Below are 19,604 nucleotides of genomic sequence, written 5' to 3'. Positions count from 1 at the left end.
AAAACAAAACATAAAAATAATAAAAATCATAATAAGACCTTGGCATACACAGCGTAAGCCCTGCAAGGCAGTGTTTACTAGCACAGGTGTTCCATGCATCCTTGTGCAGGCAGTTCCATTGACATTATTTTGGATGTAGCAACTGCACAAACACAGACATTGCTCCCAATTTAATATCCATGTGGGTCTGGGTGCATGTCCCTGAGCTCACAATGTCTGCATCCAGGGTCCTGTGCGATTGGGAACAGCAGCCATTGCATCCCAATTGACATGAATGGGACTGCCTGCACAGAACACCTGGGCATCTCCATGCAGGTAAACACTGCCCTCCACAGCATACATTTTAGTACACCGCATACGAACGAGGCCTTAGTAGCAATTTAGCAGGAATTTTCTTAAAATTAGGTTGTGTTTCTGTGCACCAATAATGATTTTAGTGTAATTTTAGTGAAAATTTCAATTTGATGAACATTTGCATAACTACAGCGCTGCCTTAAAAAAAAAAAAAAAAAAATCAGTAGCACTTCTTTTTATTCTACAGGTCATGTGCTTTCAGGAAATGTATGATTAGGGGAGTCCTTTCAAATTCTGAAACTGTAAGCGGAAAAAAATGGCAACCTCCAGATTTTGAGTAAATGGTTTTTAATTCGTTTTGTGCAGTTTTTATCATTTCACAAAAAGGCGCAATTCAAAATGTACAAATATTTATTCACTCAATACAGTTTTAACTTTTATAGTTAGTAGGAATTTAGCAGAAATTCTTATAAATTTTTGCCATGTATGTATCCACTAATAATGATTTTAATGTACACTGCTCAAAAAAAATTAAAAGGAATACTATGAAAACATAACAGATCTGAATGGGGAAAAATATCATGCTGGATATCTATACTAATATGGACTAGGTAATGTGTTAGGAACAGAAGATGCCCCATCGTTTGATTTTCGGGGTGTCTTTGAATTCAGTCCTCTGTAGGTTGATAATTTTCATTTCCATCAAAGTGAAATAATGATGCAGCAGGCTAGTCCATTTTGCTGAAATTTAAATGCAGCAATTCCAAATGGTACTCAGTAGTTTGTATGGCCCCCCACATGCTTGTATACATACCTGACAACGTTGGGGCATGCTTCTAATCAGACAACAGATTGTGTCCTTGGGTATTTCCGCCCAGATCTGGACCAGGGCATCGCTGAGCTCCTGGACAGTTTGAGGTGCAACCCGACGGCTTCGGATGGACCAAAACAGGATATCCCAGAGGTGTTCTATTGGATTTAGGTCAGGCAAGCGTGGGGGCCATTCAGTGGTATCAATTCCTTCATCCTCCAAGAACTGCCTGCATACTCTCATTATATGAGGCCGGGCATTATTGTGCACCAGGAAGAACCCAGAACCCACTGCACCAGCGTAAGTTCTGACAATGGGTCCAAGGATTTCATCCCGATACCCAATGGCACTCAGGGTGCCATTGTCTAGCCCAGCAATGGGCAAACTACGGCCCGGCGGACCTTTTAATCCGGCCCGCGGAGCTAGGCTCCCGCTAGGCTCCTCTCACAGTCCGCCCTGAAGACCGATGTAGCATGAAAATCTGTCTCCTATGAGGATCTGTCCCCCTCGACGTATCTGCGCATGTGCCGGAGATCGCCGATCGGCTGCTAATGCCTGAAACTGGCACATGCGCAGATACGTCGAGGGGGACAGATCCTCATAGGAGACAGATTTTCATGCTACACCGGAACGGCGCGCGAACACGGCGAGAGGAACGCGCGGAGCAAAGGTAAGTGAATTGACACGGGGGACTTGGGGACTTAATATGGGGGATGAATTAATATGGGGGATGAATTACTATGCTTACTATGGGGGAATATTACTATACTTACTATGGATGACACATACACATCATTCATCTACTCTTGGTCCGGCCCCCGGGTCCAATATATGAACCCATTGCGGCCCTCAAGTCAAAAAGTTTGCCCACCCCTGGTCTAGCCTGTAGAGGTTTCTGTGTCCCTCCATGAATATGCCTCCCCAGAATATCACTGACCCACCACCAAAACAGACATGCTGGACGATGTTACAGGCAGCATAAAGTTCTCTACGGCTTCTCCAGACCTTTTCACATCTGTCACATGTGCTCAGGGTGAACCTGCTCTCATCTGTGAAAAGCAGACCTGCAAATTTTGGTGTCCAATGGCAAATGCCAATCGAGCTCTATAAAGTGGGGCAGAGAGCACGGTACCCACTAGAGTTTATCAGGCCACCCTCATGCAGTCAGTTTCTGATGGTTTGGTCAGAGACATTCACACCAGTGACCTGCTGGATGTCATTTTGTAGGGCTCTGGCAGTGCTCATCCTGTTCCTCCTTGCACAAAGCAGCAGATACCAGTCTTGCCGATAGGTTAAGGACCTTCTATAGCCCTGTCCAGCTCTCCTAGAGTAACTGCCTGTCTCGGAATCTCCTCCATGCTCTTGAGACTGTGCTGGAAGGACAGCAAATCTTCCGGTAATGGCACGGCACATATTGATGTGCCATCATGGAGGAGTTGGACTGCCTGTGCAACCTCTGTAGGGTCCAGGTATCGCCTCATGCTACCAGTAGTGACACTGACCCTAACCAAATGCAAACTAGTGAAAACCGGTCAGAAAAGAGGAGTAGGGAAAAAAATGTCAGTGGCCTCCACCTGTAAAACGATTCCTGTTTTGGGGGTCATCTCATTGTTGCCCATCTAGTGTACCTGTTAATTTCACCAAAGCAGCTGAAACTGATTAACAACTCCCTCTGCTACTTAACTGACCAGTTCAATATCCCAGGAGTTTAATTGACTTGAAGCTATACTCGGATTAAAAAAAGTGTTTAATTTTTTTGAGCAGTGTATTTTTATTGAAAATATTGTTTTGATAAACATTCACGCAAATATCACAGGGCCTAAAAAAAATATATATATATATATATATATATATATATATATATATATATATCAGTAGCATCTTCCTTTTATTCTACTGGTCCTATGCTTTCAGAAAATATATGGTTTGGGGGAGGGGTCTTTCACAAACTTTGAAAGCTGCAAGTTAAAAATGAAAACATTTTTGCGTATGTGCGATTTTTACCATTTCACAAAAAGGCGCAAATTAAAAAAAATGTAAAAATATCTGTTATTTATTAACTTAATACAGGTTAAGCTTTTATATTTAGCAGCAATTTTGTAAAATTCGCTTTGTTTTTATCTGCTAATAATGATTTTAGTGTATTTTTAATGAAAATATTGCTTTGATAAACATTTGCGCAAATATCGCGGAGCCTTCAAAATCAGTAGCGCCTTTTTATTTTACCAGTCATGCGATTCAGAAAATATATTGTTTAGGGGCACTTTTACAAACTCTGAAAGCTGTAAGGGGAAAAAAAGAAAAAGCAATGGAAAGTGCAAAAATGGGCCAGCCAGCTGTGTTTAAAAAGTGAAGCACAGGGCCTGGCAGCAAAAGGGTTAAAGGAGGAAAAAAAAAAAAACCCCTACCTTTGTGAAAAAGCTGTATTAATAACAGGTCCTGTAATTGCACCTTCGTATGTCATCTGCCTGATCCTGGTTCTCAAGGAATGACTATAAAGTCCCCACCATCACACAAACAGACTTCTGCTTTTTGTTCTAGCAACTTGCTGAAGTTATTTAATTTAAATAAATTTACAGGAAGGTTACTGGAAACCTACACTTAGAAAAAATTTATATTCCCATGCCTGTTGGGTGCCATTCAATTATAATGGCACCAAAATGTTGCCATGCAAACCGCATCACGCAAAGCTTGTTGCTCGAAAAAAGAACAGTAGCTTCTTTTGGGTGACCAGCTTTGTGCAATGCAGTTTACTGTGATTTATTGAGCAACAAATCGCAGCAGAACCAGACTGCATATTTGTGCAAAGCGATTTGGGATTGCGAGCAGAATCTCAAACGCTCAAGGGTGAACGGGGCCTAACAGTAAAGTCTGCATTCCAGATAAGCCTTGTGCATGAAAATTGTTCCTGTTGCCCTACTTTTCTTTTTTTTTTTTTTTTTTTAATTTAAATATTTATTAAATTTTTCGTGTTAATACAAAAACCCAAAAAGGGAAATAATTCTCATACAAATAGACATTTATAACATTTCTACCTTTCCCTTACTAAAAACTCTTTTCTTTCCCGTCCCACTACCCCCCCCTCCCGCCCCTCTTCCCCCCTCCTCCCCCTCTGCAGACTCTGGCCCATTCTAATCTCTTGAGGCTTATTAATTTTTTGTTAACATCCTAGTTCATATTTTCCTATATTTCTCTTTCAATCCTGCTCTTTCCCACTTTTCCCATCTCCTGAAATAAACTCTCATCCTATCTTCCTGCATATGATATGATCTTTCCATTCTACCTATCTGGTTTACTCTATTAATCCAGTCTACCTCCTTCGGTACCTCAGCTTTCCGCCAAAACTTGGGTATCAACCCTTTCGCCGCATTCAAGAAGTACCAAATACCTGAATCTTTATATTTATTTACAGATGTCTCCACATTGTGTAGGAGGCACGTCGTTGGGTCTAACCCTATGTCAATTTCAGTTATTTCTTCAATCAACTTGACTATTATCTTCCAAAAAGCCTGGATTTTCGGACATTCCCACCATATGTGAAACACCGTGCCTATCTCTCCACATCCTCTCCAGCACATATTTGAATTTTCCCCATTCATCTTGTGCTCTACACTCGGTGTCATGTGCCATCGTGTCACACACTTATAATTAACCTCAACCTCTCTCATACTAACATTATCGTGTATCAATCTAAACATCTTTCTCTGTCTATCTTCATCAAACCCAACTCCCATATCTCTTTCCCATTTTGTCATAAAAATTAACTTTGTGTTTGTGACTAATTCTGTGAGTATTCTATACACTTTTGAAATACCGTGCTTCCCATCCCTTCGTGTCTCTAACAACCTTTCAAACATATTCCACTCCTGTTTTATTCTCAAGGGTTTCGGTAGATTTCCAATAAAACTTTTCAATTGATGATATTTCCACTCATCTATTCTAATAAAAATGTCTCCCTTCTTCTCTATTAACTCTTTAAGTGATCTCAATTCCCCCTCCACCAAAACATCTCTCAGTTGGGTATCCTCCTTTCTAAACCATCTCCCTGATATCTTATTCTTTCCCGGGGGAAAGTACTCAGTATTTGTGAGAGGCATTAATATTGAATTAAATTCCCATTTCATATTTTTGTGTAAATTGTCCCATACCCTAAAAACATTTAAAGTGTAGATACTTGTGCTTTCTTTAATTCCCCTGAACTGTGGTGGAACCCATATCATCTGACTCAATCTAATGCCACTAAGATCATTTTCAATTGTTACCCAACTTTTCCCCTTATGGTTAAATGTCCAGTCATATATTCTTGCTAAAACCACTGCTTTATAGTATCTCTTGACATCTGGTAGACCCAATCCCCCTTTCTCTTTAGACCTACTCAATGTTTCATATGCTATTCTAGGTTTTTTATTCTTCCATATGTATCTTGTTAACATTTTTTTCATTATCTTAAAGAAGGCTTCTGGAATTTTAATTGGTACCATTTGAAATCTATACAGTATTTTAGGCATAATTACCATTTTGACTAGGTTTATACGTCCTATCCAGGATGGATTTTCTCCTTCTAGTCTTTTTAAATCTTCCCTGATCTCATTTATCAAAGAGATATAGTTTAATCTATACAAATGCTTAGATGAGGCAGTGAGTTTTATTCCTAGGTATTTTATCTCTTTTTCTCTCCATATAAAGGGGAATTCTTTTTGTAGTTTTTCTTTTTCATTCTTTGATATATTAATATTCAGGATCTCTGTTTTCGTTGGATTAATTTTTAAATTTGATAGTTCACCGTACTCCTTCAGAATCTTCATTATATTTGGGAGAGTTATTCGGGGATTCCCCACGTAGAACAATAAGTCGTCTGCAAAGGCCGCTACTCTATGTTCTATGGATTCTATCTGAATTCCCTTTACCGATCCACTATTTCTTATTATTGACAACAGAGGTTCAAGTGACAATACATATAGCAGAGGGGACAGAGGACAGCCCTGTCTTGTACCATTAGACATTCCAATGGGTTCTGATCTCTCCCCATTTACCGTGATGATTGCAGTAGGCTCCCTATATAATTTACTTATCCATTCTCGCATTCTATCACCTATCCCCAGCACTTTTAAGTTGTCCATCATAAAGCCCCAGTCCACTCTATCAAATGCCTTCTCTGCATCAATTGACAAGAGCACCACCAGGGCTTTCCCTCTTCTACTTTTCTGAATAAGCATCAGGGTTCTCAAGCAGTTATCTCTACCTTCTCTCCCCGGTACAAATCCCACCTGGTCTCCATGGATCCATTCAGGCATCAGATCTCTCAACCTGTTTGCTAACACCTTTGCATACAGTTTAGTGTCTGTGTTCAATAATGAGATAGGTCTATAGCTGGAGCACGGAGATGGGTCTTTTCCCTCCTTGTGAATAAGTACTACATGGGCCTGTAGGGATTCTCTCCTCACTTCCATCCCACCTCCCAGAGCATTCATATATTTCTCCAGCTTGGGTAACAGTACTTCACTAAATTTCTTATAGTACTTAACTGTATAGCCATCCGGGCCTGGACTTTTTCCCCCTCCTGTGCTTCTTAATGCTATTTTAATTTCTTCCTGGGAAATTTCTGCGTCTAGGGAGTTCAACTGTGCTTCACTTAGTTTTGGTAATCCCGCATTTTTTAAGTATGTCATCTTTTTTTCATTAATTCCCTCTTGGGCTTCTTTTAGAGGGCCTTGGGGGCTAATATTATATAACTTTTTGTAATACTCCGTAAACACTTTAATAATCTCTTTATTTGAGTGGACCAACTCCCCCTTTGAGCTTTTTATCTTTTCTATATAGTTCCTATTTTTCTTTTTAATCAAAGCTCTCATTAGATATCTTCCTGGTCTGTCTCCCCATCTATATCTCTCGTTCAAAACCCTGTTGTATACTCTTCTCTTCTCATCCATCAACCTCTCTAGCTCATCTTTTTTATCCATTAACTTCTGTCTCGTATCTTTTGTTATTTTCTTCTTATGGATCTGCTCCAAGTCCAATATTTCTTTTAAGAGCCCACTGACCCTCTCTCTTCTTTCCTTTTTCTTCCTTGCTCCTGCCGCAATCAAGATTCCTCTTATGAATACCTTGTGACTTTCCCAGACTGTAGCTATCGATACTTCCTCTGTTTCATTCTCCTTAAAGTATACCTTAATCTCTTTCTCGATTTTCTGAACTACATCCTCATCCAGAAGAAGAACCTCATTTAACCTCCACCCTAATCCTCCAGTCCACCTTCTTCCCCATCCCATCTTCATCACGACCGGAGCATGATCCGAGAACGTCCTTGTCTCTATGTAAATTTTTACCAGATGATCTATAAGTTGATGGTCTATTAAGATGTAATCTAATCTCGAGTATATCTAATGTGCATTAGAGAAGAAGGTATAGTCTCTGTCTTTCATATGCGTTATTCTCCAGGTATCCACTAGTTGGTATTCATGCATCACTTTTTTCAGAGCTCTCAGAGACCTACTCCCCTCTCTTTGCATGGAAGAGGTATTATCCTTTTGTGGGTCCATACAGAAATTTAGGTCTCCAGCTACTATCAAGCGCCCTTTTTTAAATTCCATAAATTTTTTCAACAGACCCTTCATATACATCTCCGAGTTTTTATTGGGGCAGTATATATTGGCTAAAGTACACTCAATCCCCTGAAGTCTACCTTTTAAGAATAAAAACCTCCCCTCCGGGTCGGTTCTTCTATCCTCCAGCTCAAATCTCATATTCTTTGCCAAACCTATTGCAACCCCTTTTGCGCTTTTAATTGGAGAATCTGCATAGTACCATGTTGGATAGTATTTGGATCTCAATTTCACGTTTGCCTCTATCTCATAATGCGTCTCCTGTAAAAATACCACTGACGTAGCCCTATGATGTAACTCATTAAACAACCTAAATCTCTTTCCTGGACAACTCAGCCCATTCACATTATAGGTTATAAACTGTATTTCTTCCATCATTCCCAATTAACTTCATCTCTCTTCCAAATTGCCTCTTCCTCTTTATCCCTTCTGTCATGCAGAGTCTTAACCCAATACCTCCTCCCCTGCCTCCCTCCCACCCAACTCTCATCCCCCCCCCCTCCCCCCCCCCCATCCCTCCCTTATCCCTCTACCCCTCTGTCCACTTCTCCCCTCCCTCCCACCCCATCCTTTAGGCTTACGTTTTGCCTATATATCTTTTGCGGGGCCAAACCCACCATAGATTACCTCCTTGGGGTTGAACTCCAACCATGGACAGATCCCCCCACCTCCCACCACCTCAGATACCCCAAAAGTATTTCCATCATCAATTCAAGATGTTCCACCTTTCTTAAGGTCCCAAAGGAGAAAAGAGAGAGAGAGAGAGGGTGGCGTCAAGCGGGATAAGAGGAGAAAAAAAATAATAAATAAATTAATTCCCCTTTTTCTCTCTCCTCTCCCTCCCACCCAGCGCCCTCCCTCAATTCTCTATCTCCCTCATCTAGCAACCTGCCACTCCTCTCTCTCTCCACCTCCCAAACCCCCTTCTTCCACCCTTTGTAATTCAAGTCTATCACAGAAGTTTCTTAAGTCCTCAGGAAATCTCAATTGGGCTGTAACTCCATTCTTCCATCCAATTAGGCACTCCGGCGTACCCCATCTATAGTGCACCTTTTGCTTTATCATCTGCTCTAACAGGGGTTTTAAAGTTCTTCTCCTCCACAATGTCTCTGGTGTTAAGTCTGCAAAAATCTGTATATTCATTTCTCCATAATTCATACTTGATCTTCCCTTGATCTTTCTCCATACTTCTTCTTTATCCTCCCATTTCTGAAATTGGACTATTATATCTCTTGGTTTCTCTTTTCCACTTCCTTGTTGATTTTTTCCTATCCTGAAAACACCTTCCAGGTTAATCTTTTCTGTTTCTGATCTATCCATAATGGAGTTTAATATTTTACAGATAAGGCCTCTTGTTTCTTCTCCTTTTACCAATTTCGGAACTCCTCTCACCCTAATGTTGTTTCTCCTTTCCCTGTTTTCTTGTACTTCCATTCTATATAACAGCTTTTTTTGATCTTTCTTAATTTCCATTGTCCTTTTCTCCAGATCAGAAATATATTGAGCATGGCTTTTAACTCTTTCCTCTGTCTCCTCCACCCTTGATAGCATCCGGCCCAAATCATTTTGTATACTTGTCATTTCATGTTTTAATGTTTTTTCTAAGTTCTTGAACATATCTACCATCTCTTTCTTGTTTGGAATTTGTAATTCACTTTCAGTGTCTCTGCTCTCCAATTTTTCTGTAAGATGCTGACTGTTATATTCTTTTCCCAGGGAGAGTCTAGGGCTACCTTCTATACTCATTTCCATTTCACATTTTTCACCAACGCTTTGAGATCTATCTGGGGTCACATTTCCTTGAGATGTATATTTTTTTATCGTGCCAGTTTGAGACCCCTTTGGGCCACTATTTTTAACATTTTTATTTTTCATCTCTTCTATGCGTTTTTTTTTTTCTTCAATAGGGGAAACACAAAGATTGATAATATATACCAGGGACTCCTTTTTTTTTTTTTTCTTCGAGTTCTCTGCTTAATATTCCTTCCAGGCTGCTTTTAATCTCCTCCTCTCTCTCCGTCTGACCCCCCAGGGAAACCCCCTTTCACAACTTCTCCTTTGCCTTTAGACAACAGAAACAGTCATTCATGTATCACAGTAATCCATCCAGGCTGCTCTCACTCACCCTTCACAGCTGCAGCTCTAACAAGTTCCTCGGTTGTCACATTCCATAGCTCTCTTCAGGGAGGGGAGGGGGGGGGGGGTTTTCCTCCGGGTCTCTTCGTTTTCACTGCTCTGTAACAAAGTCACTTCCATTCAGGGGGGGAGGGAGGCATCTTGCTGCATACTTCTCCCATAAGAATGTCTCATGTACTGGGATGGGAGCAATCCGACGTCTTCCTCTCTCCTCTCAGCTCTAAACACCAGCCAGCATTTCCCCTACCCAGTAGTTCTCTGCGGCTGACACGTGGTCAAGCCGAGCCTCTTCGTTTCCTCGGCAACCCTGCTCTCTGCTCTCTCTTCCCTAGGACGAGTCTCCAGCCTGTCTTCAATCCGACGGCACAGTTCACTTCCTATTCATAGTGCCCGGGACCACGGCTTCAGCACGTAACCCACCATACTCTGGTAGGTCCCCACGGTCCCTGCTCTCCAGTATCTGTATCCGAGGCGGTGGGAAAGGACGGAGAGCTTCCACACCACGCTCTCCTACACCGCCATAGTTGTTGCCCTACTTTTCGATTGCCCTGATAACAGGAGTTAGATCAAGCCAAAAAAACCAGACAGAATCACAGCAGTCTGAGTTTCTAGGAGGAAAGAGCTTTTAACAGTATTACTAAACCAACAATAGTAAAATCAGTCTGTATATGCAGTAAAGCATGCTCGTTATACTCACTGTGGAACCTAAGGGGTTAATCCTCTGCATTGTGTAAAAAGGCTGTTTGATCCTGTCTTCTCTGTTCCTCCCTTTTTTCAAGCGACCACCTCTTACATCCTGATAAGACAGATTGAGCATGTACAAATGCCTACGGTTCAGTTTGATGTGTATTGCTAGAAATGTTTGTATTTTTTTTTTCTTGGGAGAGTGCATGTGATCAGCGCAGGGCCAATCAGCGCTGTCCAGAAAGAGGGTCAGGGGTTTTACATCCTCCTAGAGCAGAAATAAAACTCCTCCTACAAGCTTTACCTAGTGCTCTGCTGGACACTGATAGAAGTCCCAAGACTGCTCTAACTGCTGATGAGAAAAGGTATTTAGCAGTTTATATTTACTAAAATAACTGCATTTCCATGTTGTGTGTACGGTGGGAGACCGGATATAGTGAATGCAGGGTCCTGGGTTTAGTGACACTTTAAGTCCTTTTCTGCTAAACAAGGAAAGAAAACTAAATGCATAGAGAGATTCAACATTTTATTGTAAAGTGCAGCAGTGAAAAGGGTCATTTAAAGGGCACTTTCTATACAGGATAACAAAAATTTTCACAAGGCAAAAGCAAGTTACAATTATCTGCAGATCACAAATATAATAAATGCAAATCATAATAAAATCAAAAAAAGAACTAAAAAAATGTAGCAGCTATACATTTACCAGTGCAAATCATGGTTGCGGTTTCTTCAGATGACCATGTACCCCTACTAGTCAGGTGTGACCTTATAATTTTGTGAACCCTCTGAATGTGGAGTTAACAATTAGTTCCCTAGCAACCTAGTCACACCTGGATCATAAGCAGCCCCTGAGGACCTCCCTTCATTGTTTAGTGTGACCCACGCTTGCTTGGATTGCAGTTAAAGAAAAGCATAATCATAGTGGTGAGGGGTGTGATTGATGTATGTATGTATGTATGTATGTATGTATGTATGCATGTATGTACGTACGTACATACATACATACATACAGATACTTATATACACACACACACATAAAATGTTGCTGCAACTACCTAATCAATAAAAAATAATAAAAAAAACAAAGCCAAGCAAAACCGGTTCCAATTTAAATCTGAAAACCATATTTTTTTGTCAAGTTCACATAAAATGAAAGCAGAGCTGAAACATTCTGAAGTGGTCCACAGACTAAGGTTTGTTCCCACTTTGGGGTTGAAGGTGTGAAATATTAAATATAAATTTGGACAATTTTGAAAGGATAAAGTCATGGCTGAGGGTTTTCTGGTCCCATCAGAACCCCGGCCATAATTTCAGAGGGAGCAGAAAAGAGGATCATGCAGCAAGAGAATTGGGTTGTGCATCCAAATAGAATACCTAATTTCATTAGAAATTAATCAGGCACCATAAATAATCAAACCACTACCACCAGGCTTTAAAATCTAGTAAAATTGTCAAATTCTATCTATAATAATGCAATTCATTTTCCCAATTTGCCCTTCGTAAGCAGGATGGGAAGAGAAAAAAAACAAAAAAAAAAAAATGTAATGAATTATCACACTTTTTTTTCTGAAGGTAATAAACACTTCTAATAAATCACACACACAAACCATGCATTAAAAAAAAAAAGTATGAATGAGGGAAGATATAATTCACAAAATGTTTTTGGTGCTAAACAGATATCAGTTAGCTTGGTGACTGGACCATTTCCATTTACCAAGCCAAGCAACACGGAGAAGATGCTGGCTAACTTCAATAAAAATCATGTGCCATTCAGAAAGTTTCAGCGGTTCTGAAATTCAATAAACATTTGGGACAGTCATGTTGCCTATACATTTTCAGTTTAAAAACCCATGGGACAAGCTGAACAATAAAATATGTACATAGAGGCAAGACTGCTGACAGACCACTTACTCTAAGTTTCAGAAGGATCATTTGGTGGGCAAATTGATGCAAGGCATAATGGGGCCATCATGAATATTGGTTATGGTTTTGAGAAGAGTAGAAATGACATGCTAAACCTCAGTTGTGTATTTTGAGTAGACTGAAAATTTTTAAATTAATTCTATAAAAACTAACATTTCGTCCTTTTGAAATGAAACTTATATTCCCTTACTCAAATCATATGCTGGTAGTAAATAGAACAATGAATCATGATAAATATTGCATCGTCAATTTACAAAGTGCAAAGATTAGGATGCTGGGAAGTACATGACACATGCACACAAATGTAGGCGTATGTAATTATGGGATGGCTTTAGAAAAAAATACTGGCTTTAGAGGTCTGTACCACCTTGGACATTGTTTAAAAAATTGTCTTGATTCAGCTTTGCATTTTCAGCTTGTATAGAAAAATGCATATATAATAATAATAATACTAGGCTAGGCTCCAAACAGATTATTCAGAAGCACCATCACACATAGGCAAATAGCCAAAGTCTGCATTATGAGGATATTATCACACTATAGCATACTTTAATGTTTCCCAAAAGTTTATTTCATTACCACCAACAGGTTATGTTTTATAGATTTCTAGGAATGATCCCAGATGTGACATTTCAAAAGATTCACATTATTATAACTTTCTGTGAAAACATGCATTGCTAGTGGTAACTGAAGAAAGGTTTGAAATTGTGACAACACCAAACATTTTAAAGGGCGCTGAATATAATCCAGTATATTTGGATTTGTACCTCTTTTAAAGGCTCAGGCATCACACTTGAAGACGGAGCTTAAGTCTTTTAAAATAAGACATTATCTCTTTCCGGGGGCTATATTTCGGTCACTGACAATTCAGTGACATTTCATTCTTTGGAAAAGGGGTGTTTTGTAAATTAGATGGATGTTCCTTATTTACTTATCTTAGATTTATTAAGATTAATAACAAAACTGCCAAAAAGTGAAGCAACTTCAGAACTAACTATGGCTAACGGGTACTAACAAGTTCTTACTGGTTGTAAAACAACTGCAGAATTACAGTATTTTATTATTAACAAAAATAGTCTCATCTCATTAAAAAAATAATTTACTTGAGATGCATTAGTACAGCAATAGAGTTTAGCATTGATAATTAGTTCATTATCAAAGAGGGCTTCAATGTTTTGGGGACTGGCTATGATAGAAGAATAAAATGGTAACAGTTCCCTTTACTGAGTTTTAATTTTCTAATATGTCTAACCAACCAATCACAGCAGTGAGAATGTCAGCCCGATGAAGCCCAACTGTGACGAGATACCATCTTAGTAATTCACTGACACAGATTTCAGAATCGCCAGACGACATTTGATTAGGTCCTGCGCAAAAATGACATGGATATGCCAAATCATTGAAGCCTTCAAGGCTGGCAGAGAGCAGCTCAATTACGTCACCAGAGATAAGTGAGGAAATGAAATAGCCTAAAGCAGGCTTCGCCGTTTCAGAGACTTTCGGGACAAAAGGTAGCCTTGCTGATCTTGATTCGTAAACATCATCCTTGGGTCAAACCGATACCTGAAAGAGAAATCTCATTAGCAGAACTTTAAAAACAAACAAACAAAACTGTATTCCATAGATAAAAAGCCTAGCGCTTACATAAAATTTAGGCCAAAATGAATTGGTTTACGTGAAAGTTATATCATTTACAAATGGCGGTGTATATACTTTTTTTTAAAAAAAATTTAATCCATCTCATTTACTTGTAGCTTAATGCACCTTTTTCTATTTTTATTTGTGCGACTTTACAGACATTGTGTATATGGCTATATGAAACCCACTGTTCTGAGCGATGTAGCTGTAAATCATCCACTCTTTTGAGCAAACTTTTCAGAAAATTGACATTTCCAGTTTTGGAAATACGCAGTAAAGCGGCTCTGCTTTACAAATAAAGTGACTTTCAAAGCTCTATAGGTAATGAGATGCTGCTAACTGAAGAGTCCAGCAAGTGCTTTTACAGAACAGTTATTGTACAAAAAGAAAGGAATCACTCAGAGGATCAACACAATTATTCTGAAGAGATGCCACTTTTTTTTCTAATCTAACAAGATGATGTATTTAACCAGCTGTATACAAGGCATTTCCACCACGTCAAAATGGTTACACACAATAAAAAAAATGAAGAACTGATTAAAAGCTCAGATCTGACATGTATTACCTTGGATCAAAGACTCCTGGAGTTCGGCATGAAGCTCCACTACATGACTGGAGCATCATCAGGCGGTGGTTCATTTTCTCAAGGATCTCCTTTTCTATAGTTTTACCAAGGTTTGTCAACTGGTTTGGGTCTGCTGTCAGGTTATAGACTTCCACAAAGACCTGTATTTCAGTAGGGAAAAAAATTTGAATTATTCCTTTGAAAGTATTATCTGAAATGCCTAAAATTACACAGGTACACATACAAACCACTGGATACTGTTTAAATATAACTGCTGCCACAGTGCTGACCTGAACTAAAATTTGTTATAATAATTTGGCATAACCTAATGCAATGACCAATGAAACCACAGGTAAATGTGTATTTAGCTGAACTTACCTCTGCGTCATCAAATTCACAGTACTGTAGGTTATGATCTGCTGAAATCGTCCTCACACAAGCATAAGTGTTGTTATAAGAATCTTCACATACACAGTCTGGAAAGCATTGCTAAGAAAACATGAGGGGGGAGAAGCTGATTCATATGTCCTTCATAATTAGATTTGCTACATATAAATTGCCAAAAATGCCTTGAATGTCATCTCCAGATGCATATATGAACAGCTCAATGATGACTATACAAAGTATGCCCACCCACACCTGGCAGGAAAAGATTGCACCTGACTTGGCTTTTTGCCTTACTGAAATATGTGAACAGTTGCAGTATAGAATGTTCTGCCCCTTCCCTCACATAGTAATATACCCATTGCTAATGCCAGTAATAGCTGTTCAAAAGATGGTTATATGATCTGGTATGATAAAACCAATGTTTAAGTTTATAGCAAAGAAAAAAAAAACCCACAATAAAAGACAACAGGTAATAGGTTCATGATCTGTCTGTCCAAGGCCAAGCTGGCTTAAACAGTTTATCTAACCACATAGGCCCAATGTTATGGTATCATACTTGGTTACGTACAGCGAATGGCATCAATTTACCCAGCTATATTCAACAGCTGAGAAGTGAAATTACATCATACACATTTATTTTCTTTTGGGAAGTATTACTTTCTTTAGGTTTCAATCTTAAGTCCTTCAAGCAAGCAAGTCCCAGATCTTACTTTTAGGAGGACAGCCAGCCATATACAATACATATTATAAAATTAACTATTATGAAAAACCCAGCATTTTTTAATTTTTTTTTTTTAAATTAACAATACATACTGAGACACCGGGTCTTAGCGCTGGACAAGAGGGATCAGTACGATTAGATCCTTCTCCTTGATATTCAACCAAAATATCTGTTCTCCAAGTAACATTAGCATTTCTCTGTAAAATAAAAGTAGAGTACTTCTATTAATTTAAACTATATTTAGACTGTAAAATAAGTTTGAAAGACATTTTGGAAGGAATGGCTTAATGATTTTAATGGCATCAAGAGAAAATGTCAAACACAAAACATGTAACATTTCTGCAATTATATTAAATTGTAGTCTGCGCCTATACTTGCCAAAATTGGGAAAAAAGACATCCCGTCCATCTGGGTCTTATTGAGGTCATAGCCAGCAATATCCAGAATGGTTGGACCGAGATCAATGTTCTCTACAAGTGCCTGAAAAGAGAACAGAACAAAACACAGGTATTTATGGGGTGCAGATTAACATCTTTTTAGCTTCAGTTGTCTTTAATAAGCACTTGGATTGAGAAATAACACTGGAACAACCTCCCACACATAGTAGAGCTGGCTGGGGCCAAGCAAATATAATTGCAGTAAAGCTTCCAACTAAGTTTTCCTCCTAAACGGCAGGAAATGTTCATAATTGCTTATACTAAAAAAAGCATTGGAAGGTTTTATTTTCAAATACATACAATTATGTTGATGCATGAAAGAGGATGGTAATAGTTACATTATGTTCAGATTAGCGCACCAATAGTAATCCATGATGCCAGCTATACTGAATCTGAGAAAATCTTTAAGGCTGGCTTCTCCCTTCTGCATGTGATAATGAGCAATACCATACTATGGACAAGATAATGTGTTGCAGTGCTCTTCTTTTGAAATGACAGCAATGCGTTGGGGCAATAGACCTATGTTGAAACACATAATGCACAGCCATGTGATGTGGTGAGCTGCATTGAGAAAAGCAGGTCAGGTCCAGTTTTTGGTGTGCTGGCTACTTATTCAAAATGAATGGGCCGTCTTAAAATTTGCAGCACACTGCAAAGGTGTGACCCTTAGTCTGCAGTTGTAACTCAAATACACTAAAGTGATTACTGATAACTCCTCTTTGTTCTTGACGTAGTCTACAAAAGAAAAAAAACTTATGCAGCCAACACATTTAAGAATTGCAAATATGAACTAAAGTAAATTATTTTTGAGTTCAGATATGCTCTAAGCTCACACTTACAGCCAATTGTATTGAAGTACTACTTCTCTACCAGGGCAATTTTTCCACACAACATTTGCATTATTTTGCTACAAATTACTGGGAACCTTAAAAAAAAATAAATAAATAAATAAAAAAATATAAACACACACACAATTTTTTTTTTTCTTAAATCAGAGACCCTGGAGAATGAGATGGTGTTCGTTGCAATTTGTTATGTTGTACAATATTTGCACAGTTATTTATCAAACTCTCATTTTCAGGGAAAAATACATTACAATGATTTTTAAATGTAAACAAACAATATTATACCCATTTTTAGTAGACTATAAAAAACTGAGGTTGCATCAGGTAAGTAGATACTAAGCCTATCAAGTCTTAATGCTGTGCATGCCCACGGAATCGCAAAAAAACTGTGGTACTCAAAAATCTCCATAGGCGCTGCTTTAAAACCTTTTACAAGTCATCAGTTTAGAGCTAACATACATGTGATGTTTACATACACATGCGCACCCTATGGTGTGCTTTTTATATGGGGTGCGTGCAGAGGTGACAGGATGGTTTCCGTTTTTTTTTTTTTTAACAACCTCCCTGGCGGTCTGATTATGTCAATATTCTTGAATGTCAAAGCGGTACATTATTTTGCATGGAAATTTGTTTTATATTGTAGGCCTGTAATTCTAAGGAAAACTCACTTAAATCTGTCCAAACAAGAGTCTAGTAAACATCCTGGGTATGATACGGTTTGAAACACAAAATTATAAATAAATTATAAAAAATAATTACAATAATAAAATTTAAATTCAATAAATGTAATCAAACCGAAAACAACTTTTGACCTAAACGGATGCTTTTTGGATGCCATGGACATTCAAGTTTTTTAGGCAGAAAGAATGGTAAAAGTGCAGGCAGGGCTCTGGACAAAACTGAGGTGAAATGGTTTGATACAGTACTGTAATTCTAACAGATTACAATGTATTGTGTATATATGTCATGTTTCATTTACTTTTTTGCATCTACTGCCGGTTCTGCCCCCCCCCCCCCTGCATCGCGGCGCTCGCATCAGCAGGAGGACATCGGGGGAACGCAGGGGCAAGGTAAGTTACACTACAGTGTAATCCCGAGTGTGGGTCGGGGTTGCCGCTTTTGGTACTGAAAATTAACCCAAAGCCACACTCGTGATTACTGCCAGGGAGGTTTATTGCTATTGTATGTGGGCTAACAAGCTGCCTATGTACTAGCATGGGCAGGTGACAGGTACTCTATGTAGACAATGGGGATCTATTAGACGCCAGTGCCTTCCCTGCCCTCCAATGCAGCTGTTCTATCACAGATTGTGCTGCAATAGCTGCATCCTTGGCTAAAACTAGCTGAGGAATGACAGCTGTGACCCTTCTGGAAGTGACCTAATACACAGAAGTCGCAGGAGAGATCTGGTCAGCTCTAGAGGCAATCTCAGCAGAAAGCTCTTCACCAGCTCCTAAAGTTGGAAACTAAGCTCACAATTGAAGCAGCAGCTGTAAGCCTGACCACTTTTCTACCATGATGCTTATAAATGTACCTTGGTAGACAAGTAGTTAATATATTTTGTTTCTGCTAATGCAGCATTTCACAATAGAGCTCCATGTATGAAAATGAATTAAAGAAAAGTAGAGGTGCTGTCCACAGCAGCCAGACTCTGTCATTTTGCATGAAGCTAGAAAGTAGGCAGAAGCACGATTGTTGGTTTATCTCAAATAACTTCCCCGTCATTATCTGCCTCAACCAATATTTATTACGTTACATTTAGACACTTGAGGGTTATATTTACTAAAACTGGAGAGTGCAAAATCTGTTGCAGCTCTGCAGAGAAACCAATCAACTTCCAGGTTTTATTGCCTAAACTTAGATGAAGATGCTGATTGGCTACTATGCACCGCTGCACCAGATTCTGAGTGCTCTAGTTTTAGTAAATCTCCCCATGATGACATACAAAACAGCATTTAAGTGATCATAAAATCAAACATTATATAAAATCAAAAGATAGTAGTTTGTAAGTTCTGTCCATTTACCTGGCTTATTTGGTTAGGCTTGATGCCAGGTCCACGAACAAGTAGTGGAACTTTAATATCAAATTCATACAGCTGTCTTTTGTCTATTGGCAATGAGAACTGACCTGTAATATGGACAGTGCAGAGAAAAGGTTTTTTTCAGGTGTAATACAATAAAAATATGATACACAGTGGTCAAAATAATGGCAATAGGCAACATTTTAGTAACCTAATAAGATATAAGGCATTCATTTGCTTTGATACAGCTTGAATCTTTCTGGGAATGCTGTAATGCAAACGTACATGTTTTTTGTTATACAATTCATCAAGAATACGACAGCTGGCAACAGTTCGGGTATTTACCTTTCTCCAGATGCAAATACTCAGTTCAAAATTACTTCCCCCCCCCCCATTGCTATAGGTGGAAGGTTTTGTACCCCCTAAACGTTGGAATAATTTCTTTTTTTGGCATTGAATATTTGGAACGGAATTTTTGCCATTTAGAAATGGCAGCCCTTCAAAGTATTCCAATTTGGTGACGCTCACAAAGCAAAGTTT

General features: G+C 39.0%; 1 protein-coding gene across 1 annotated transcript in view; it reads right to left on the bottom strand.

The window, feature by feature from the left end:
• Positions 1–11,036: 11,036 nt before the first annotated feature.
• GNS (glucosamine (N-acetyl)-6-sulfatase) overlaps positions 11,037–19,604 on the bottom strand; it is a 29,206-nt gene continuing 20,638 nt past the window's right edge. The window contains exons 9-14 of the mRNA XM_089674158.1: positions 19,068–19,171; positions 16,140–16,241; positions 15,854–15,958; positions 15,032–15,142; positions 14,654–14,814; positions 11,037–14,013 (exon numbers count right to left, since the gene is read on the bottom strand). Coding sequence (XP_089530284.1) covers positions 13,920–14,013; positions 14,654–14,814; positions 15,032–15,142; positions 15,854–15,958; positions 16,140–16,241; positions 19,068–19,171 — 677 coding nt within the window. The 3' untranslated portion in view covers positions 11,037–13,919. The remainder of the gene's footprint in view (positions 14,014–14,653; positions 14,815–15,031; positions 15,143–15,853; positions 15,959–16,139; positions 16,242–19,067; positions 19,172–19,604) is intronic.

Source organism: Staurois parvus, unplaced genomic scaffold, assembly GCF_062004578.1.
Source record: "Staurois parvus isolate SC_StPar_1 unplaced genomic scaffold, SC_StPar_1.0 ptg000147l, whole genome shotgun sequence".
NCBI lineage: Eukaryota > Metazoa > Chordata > Amphibia > Anura > Ranidae > Staurois > Staurois parvus.
This window is presented reverse-complemented; position numbering and strand designations above follow the sequence as displayed.